Genomic DNA, 7,252 nt, shown 5'->3' with positions numbered 1-7,252 from the left:
TCCCTACACATAACCCACACACCCTCCCAGAGGGCAGGGCCATGTAGGGAGTAGGCCCAGGCCCTGGGCCCTAGCCCAGAACTATCACTGCCCTGCCCAAGATCCCAACTTTGCTCGCCCTTCCCACTCCTCAACACTGCTTCTTGCCCATCCTCCCTCAGCCCCATATGAAGTTTTGGTGAAGGGCGAGGTGGGTCAGTGCCAGGGCCAGGGGTGCTGATCCAGTCCATGATAGCTCATCAAAACACCGCATGTGGCCCTTGGACCCAAATAATTGCTCACCTCTGTCCTACTCCATTTGACACTGATGAGGCCTCACACGTAAAGTCACAGTTTTGCATCACTTACTTCAAGAAAGATATGGAATAATTAGAAGGAGTCTGGCAGGGAGTAACAAAAAACATTACTAGAGGCCTAAGGATCATGACTCATATGGAAAGGCTAAAGGAACTAGGATGTTTCAGTATGGAAGAAAAGACTGGAGGTGGGATTTGATAACAGTCTTCAAGTATGTGAAGGATGGTTATATGGAGGCTGGAGATAAACTATTTTCTATGCCTGCAGACAACAGGACAAGAAGTAATTGGTTTTAAATTGAAGCAACGTAAATTTAGTTTGAATATCAGAAAGTACTCTCTCACACTGAGGGTGGTTAAGCACTGGAACAGGCAACCCAGAGAAGTTGTAGAATCCTTAGACATTTTAAGAGGTTAAACAGACACTTTGACTGAAATGGTTTATTCAGGGATGAACCTGCTTTGAGCAGGAGACTGGACTAGATAACCTCTTGAGTAGGACTGTGCGAAGCTTTGGTCACTGATTCGATTCGGAGGAGATCCGTCCTGATTCGGCGGTCAAATCTCTGAATCCAAATCGAATCAGGAGACCCATTAATCTTTCCTAATTGAATCAGAAGCCTCCAATTCAATTTGGAGAGATTCAATGATTCAGCCAGAGACACAGCTTTATATATTTTTTCTACATACCTTGAGGTACCTGGCACAGCTCCTGAATACTGAAATGATGGGGCAGATGAAGTGTCCCATGGGAGCACAGGGGGGAGGGGCCTGCGCACTTCATGGTGGACCCAGAAGTGGACTGGAAATACTTCTGGTCCACTTCTGGGTCTGCCGTCAAGTGTGTAGGGGATCTGCCCCTGCACTCCTGTGGGATGCTCCATCCACCCCACCATCTCAGCATTCACGAGCCGTGCTGGGTACCTCAAGGTACGTAGAAAGAACATATAAAGCTTTGTCTATGGCTGAATCGCTGATTCTCCGAATCAGAATCGAATCTTCAGATTCGGCTGAATTGAATCAGGACAGTGATCTGAATCAGCGAATCAAATCACTGTCCCCCAAATCGGGCCGAATCTGAATCCGACTCAAAGACTGCCCACTTCGCACACCCCTACTCTTGAGATCCCTTCCAACTCTAGTATTATATGATTCAGTGACTGAAAATATAACTAAGGGTAGAATATAATTATACCATTCAAAGAATGTTATTTTAGAATGAAATAACTAAGTTCCCTTCAGCCAATGAGTGTAAATTGTGCATGTAAAATTCCCATGAGCTGGTGATAACACTGAGTAGGTGTGTAAATCAGACGAGTGTTCTTGTATTTCCTTGCTGTTTTATGTTATTCAGGTGTCAATGAATGTAATATTCTCCCACACATCTGATGATGTGGAATAGATGCTTAGAAAGTTGAATACCTCAGCTTCCATATTTTACTACTATTTATGTGCTGGCATTATGATTTTGTCTCCTCAGACTTGTATACATTACTAGGCAATGCCAATGGGGCACCTTGCATATTCCCTTTCCAGATGAATGGCAAATGGTACTCTGAGTGTACAGATGCTGGACGGTCAGATAGCTTACTCTGGTGTGCAACAACTCCTGACTTCGACACAGACCAATTGTATGGATTTTGTCCATTAAATAGTAAGTTCTGTTTATTGATATATAATCTAGAAAACAGATTGTAGTAGAGGAGCAGAATTTTGACAGCAGAATCTAGCATTAAGATTTAATGCCCAGGAGCTGAAGCTAGACAAATGCAGACTAGAAATAAATCCCATGTTGTTAACAATGCTGTTAATTAACAATTTAAACAACTTACCAAAGGTAGTAGTGGATGTTTCCATGACTGGACATTTTAAAATAAAAATTAAGTGTTTCTATAAATAATTGGTTCTAGTTCATACAAATTCTCAGTAAGAAGCTGTTGCTTTTTTTGCTTAGAGTTCAACCAAACACCAAAATTTGGGTCAGAAAAGAATTCCCATACACCTCACCCATCTAGTCAGACTGGCAAGGACTGTGGGATTTTTGCCTTCCTTTACAATGTGGAACATGGTCCTTAGGATCCTCTGAGGATTTATTAGCCAATTGCTTTTCTGCTTTGTAATGACAGGGCGTTGCTACTGCCCTTGTCTCCCTAGCTTTACATCTGTGGTAAGTTGTAGAGTGTTCTCGATGTTTCTTGCTTCTGTCTTACAATTCCATTGAGAATGGCATGTTATGCTTTAAAGCAGATGGTTTTTAGGAATCTTTGGGTAAATGGTTGCCCATGAACACAGTGAATTAGACTTTCATGATCTAGGAAACTCCTTCTATCTCTTCATTTCTACTTTAGGTAAGTTCAATGGGTTTCAGCAACCTATATGATCACAAAGGATCCTTCTGGTCTTTTTGCCCCATTATATTTTTTTTCTTTAAGGCCATAAGGTTTGAGGTACAAACTTGAAAACATAGATAAAGTCCTGGCCTTAATGATTTCAATGCAGTCCAGATTTCATCTCTAGAATACACTAATGGACTCCATTTCCTAAAGAAACAATTCTGTTTTTGCCTTTTGCACTGAAAGAATGTGATTTTACAAAAAATATGTAGTTAAACTCTATTTAACTCTAATCAGTCACTATAACTCCAATCAGTCATCAGGATTGTATCTAATTTCTCTCATACAGATAACAGTACAGACAGACTTTGGACAACAGATGCTTTGACAGGAGTTCACTACCAGATAAACTTCCAGTCTGCCCTAACTTGGCACCAAGCAAGGACAAGTTGTCAGCAACAGAATGCAGAGTTGTTAAGTATCACAGAGATGTATGAGGAAAAGTATCTTACAGGTGAATTAACAAGGAATTCTGAATAAAAACTCAGATTTTCTTTTCTGTCTGATTACAAACTTATCAGTGGTATTTGACAGTTACATTATGCTAACATTGAAGAAAATATCCTAAATATTAAAAATTATGTTTTTAAAATGATCTTAGTTCACACACATTCTTAGAAGGTGTTGCATTTTTGGAGGTGTTGACAGTAAACTGAAGAATTCTCATTGATTTAAGTATGATTTGTATCAGGATCAAAGAAGGAATATCAGTGTAGTTTAAGATGAGAGAAGGAAGAGTAGTTTTTGTTCCATAGTATAATGCATGCTGCTATTTATATGCTTATCGTATTAAAAAATCAGCTCTTTTTCATGTAAAAATCCTGACACTAGGGGGCTTTTTTGGTCTTAAAAAACACTGTATGGACCACTAGACATAAATGTGCACATACACAAACATTTCATAGAATGAAGCTTCTGAATGATTTTGCATCAAAACTCCGAGCTAATTTTGTAACAAAAGTATTAATTATAGAACATAAGACCTTTTGCTTTCAAAGCATAATGTCAACACTACATCTTACAGTTAATGGCATCAAAATGGAATATAAAAATATACTGTTGATTTGCCATTCTGCAATCATAAATGACCAATATTAACTTATAAGTAAATAGATAAACTACACTGGATTTTGGAAACTACTCAGTAGCCTCTATTAGCCTCTTCAGAACTTAAGCTGTAAAGTGTTTTCAACCAACATGAAGTAATATTATTTATCTTATATTGGTTTTATAGATTTGATTGACAATAGGAGATCTTCTCTTTGGATTGGACTTAATAGTCTGAATTCCAGCAATGGATGGCAGTGGGTTGGTGGCAGTCCTTTCAGATACCTAAACTGGGCTTCAGGTAGGAATAAATTTCAAATAGATGAAAGGGGAAACAATCTGCTAATATATTGTAAGTGGATATCAGTTACAATACCTCAGAAACCGTCTCTCAGCCTTCAGATACAGGATTTATATCACAAAAGTTGCTGTAGTTCATTGAACTGGGATTCACTTTACAGATCTGTGATTAGAAATTCGCTTTTAATAGGTTATTACATTTAAAAATACGTAATAGGACTCTCCAGTTAAGGAGAGTGACTTCATTACAGAAGTCAGAAAAAATACATCAAAATTTAACATTCTAAAATCCTACTTAGCTTCAGTCTGGGTAACAGCTTGCTTGCACCTGGCACGTAGAGAGAGGTGCAACAGAGGTAACAAATACATTATTTGTGTGTCTCTTAAATTTGTCCAACCTTTTGTGATTATTAACATTTCAAACTTCCAAACTTCAGTGTCAGTGAGATTCAGTATTTTGGAGTCCTCCCCTTTCTAGACCATTTTCTCTTGTTTCCCACAGGGTGTTTGAATGTATGCGTCCTCCTGTTTCTGACATTTCAGCCCTGAAATCTGGTTCACTTTGGTCACAGTAAAAATGAGGTGTTTCATTTTGAACTCATACCACAATCTCAGCAGTCTCTCAAAGCCCACTTTTAGTCAACATTATGTTTGTTTCCTGAGCAAATATATTTGGTTTCCCTTTATCAGTCCTCATCCAAACTTAAAGTCATTTGCCTTTCTCATAGTTGGCTGGTGGAGTAGCAAAAACTTTTTCTGTCTTTCCCAGATTCCCTATGAGCTGATCAAACATATCACCCTGGATGAGATAAGGTTTAATATATCCCTTCACCCAGGGTGCTTCTGCAGTCCCACACTCATCTGTTAAACAACTGGTCTCAAAATTCAGTAATAAAATTCTCTTTCATCCAGTAACTTTAGCAAAAGTAATTTTTCACTGAAATGTGTTTATCTTTTAAAAGAAAAAAATGGTATTCATAAAGATGTTTCCTAAATGTAGAAAATGTCACTTAATTATTAGTAGATGTTATTTCTAACAGTGGGTACTATATAATTACTATGTGAAAAGGTACAAAACAAATTGTCCCTTTAATGATGATGCTATAAGGATTTGCACTGCTTATAAAGAAATGATCTAATTTTGATTTTATTTCTCGAAGGAAGCCCTTCTCCTGATCCTGGGAAAAACTGTGCTGTGTTAAATCCCAGAAGAGATGTTAAGTGGGAAAATAAGGAATGTAATAAAAAATTTGGTTATATCTGTAAAAGGGGAAATTCCACTTTTGAGTCCTCCTTTCTTCCATCTGGTAGGTCAGAAATAAAACTTATGGAAAAGACTTTTTCTTTAAATTATATAGATTTGAGTCTGCAAAGATGAACAAAGGAAAATATATATTTTAACTGTAGGAAATTATAAGCTTTTTCAGTCAAAAACATTTATTTTCAAAACATTCAAACACTTTCTGTTCTATTTCACTGATTAAATAGGAAAACAATTTATTGTTTCATTTCCCATTGTGGACACTCTCAGAAGAATGTATTCTTTCATTAATCTTGTACAGAAAGTCTACATTTTGGGACCATAAACAGCTTGTTTGGGGGTGCATGGGGATGGGAAAAGGATGGCTCCAGCCACTGAGTGCACTTCTGAGCAAGCATGGAGGGGGGCATGTGCTCCCCGGATCCGTGCGTGGGGTGAGGATGGCCTGCTGCTGCGGACTTTGCCCTGGTCACCAAAGTTGGTTGCTATGGTATTGAGTCCACATATAAATGTAAATGATTTTGCATTTAATTTTTCATTTATAAAAACAAAGATGACCCTCCAAGCCATGGGTATTGTAACAGTCTGTTCATTTTCTTACCAGCTTAAACCAAATTAGAATTTAAATGCATTTAGTGCCTCCTACTTGAAAGAATGAATCCCCTTGTTATTGGTAGGTACTGGATCTGGGCTTTAATAGGAAAGTTATTAGTTGGAAGTGTTCTTAAGACTTGAACTATGGGCTCAAACTAACCTCCCAATGGAAGCCAAGTGGTACTGGTCCCTTGGTAGTAGAGTCTGTGCCTGGCAAAGGCTGAGTGTCATGGGCGGGGGTCCTCCAGGAGGGCCGTGATCTCCTTAAGGCCCCTTCCCCCGTGCCAAGCCGGTCCAAGGGCACCCTCCGATTCTCGTCCGCCACGTCTTTGATGTTTATATAAGTTTGGGAGGCTACCTTATGCCCTCTTGGACACGGTTCGTTGGGACCTCCGTCCCCGTGGTTTCCCGGACTCTCCATGGGTCTCACTGTATGATGGGTGCTTCCCGGGTACCCTAGCTTTATGGGCTATGCGTGGCTCCAACCACCCCTTATACCACACCCCAAGCCTTGCAGTTGGAATAGACGTTGGTCTGTCACATATACACTCATCCTCTCTGGGGTCCTCTTCGTAGTGCTGCCCTCTCTCAGGGATCCTCTGCATTGTTGGCCTCTCTCTGGGGCCTTCTCTGCACTGCTGCCCTCTCCTTGGGCCTTCTCAAGTGCTTCCCCCTTCTCTAGGGCCTTCTCAGCACTGCTGCGCCCTTCTCTGGGGCTCGCCAAGCCCACACTAGGGCTTCTCAATAGTGCCCCCTCTCTGGGGCTGGGGTCTATGAACCCCGTACACCATGCCCTTACTGGCGCTGGGGTCCCCACGCTACTGTGGGTCCCCTATGAGGCCTCCTCCAACCCCTTATAGCCTCACCCAAACCACCGGTGTAACAAATAACAACAAAGCAAAACACAAGCCTCTTGAATACAACTTAACCATAAGCTGCCTGGCTATAACAACATTGCTCCAATGTCCCAGAGCCGCCATCCTTTACTCGGCTTGAGTAGTACCTGAGGTTCTCGCATCTTAGCTCCCCAGCCTGGCCTCAGCCCTGGACTTTATAAGGGCCAGGCCCTGCCCCCTACAGGCAGCTGACTCCCCTTAGTTGCTCCGGCAACCCGCAGCTGCACTTGTTACCTCGGCAGCCCTCAGCTGGGCTCATTATGCCATGCCAGGGCTCTGCCTCTCTCCCTAGCAGTTTCTCCTCTCTAGGAGCAGAGCACCTTGGTGCTCTGCGACACTGAGATATACTGGAAATAAAAATGCTATCCTGGACACATCTACATGAGACTCTACTATGCAGTAGCAATGAGCTACTGCACAGTAGCTCCTTGCTTTTGCACAGTAGCCTCAGAAAAAAACCAGGAA

The 7,252-nt window shown here is 41.0% G+C and overlaps 1 protein-coding gene across 5 annotated transcripts in view; it reads left to right on the top strand.

Annotated features, from left to right (window-relative positions):
* The window catches only part of LOC102376713 (macrophage mannose receptor 1-like), a 90,363-nt gene that overhangs the window by 7,819 nt on the left and 75,292 nt on the right, over positions 1–7,252 (top strand). For all 5 annotated transcript variants that reach the window (XR_001358440.2, XR_003095254.1, XM_014522276.2 and 2 more), the window contains exons 3-6: positions 1,777–1,950; positions 2,979–3,143; positions 3,924–4,037; positions 5,197–5,343. Coding sequence is in view for 3 of the 5 variants with exons in the window: in XM_014522276.2 (XP_014377762.1) it covers positions 1,777–1,950; positions 2,979–3,143; positions 3,924–4,037; positions 5,197–5,343 (600 nt within the window). In the remaining 2 variants the exon portion in view is untranslated. The remainder of the gene's footprint in view (positions 1–1,776; positions 1,951–2,978; positions 3,144–3,923; positions 4,038–5,196; positions 5,344–7,252) is intronic.

The sequence above is a fragment of the Alligator sinensis genome, unplaced genomic scaffold, assembly GCF_000455745.1.
Source record: "Alligator sinensis unplaced genomic scaffold, ASM45574v1 scaffold234_1, whole genome shotgun sequence".
NCBI lineage: Eukaryota > Metazoa > Chordata > Crocodylia > Alligatoridae > Alligator > Alligator sinensis.
The sequence above is the reverse complement of the archived record's forward strand: the minus strand, read 5'-3'. Positions and strand labels throughout refer to the sequence as shown.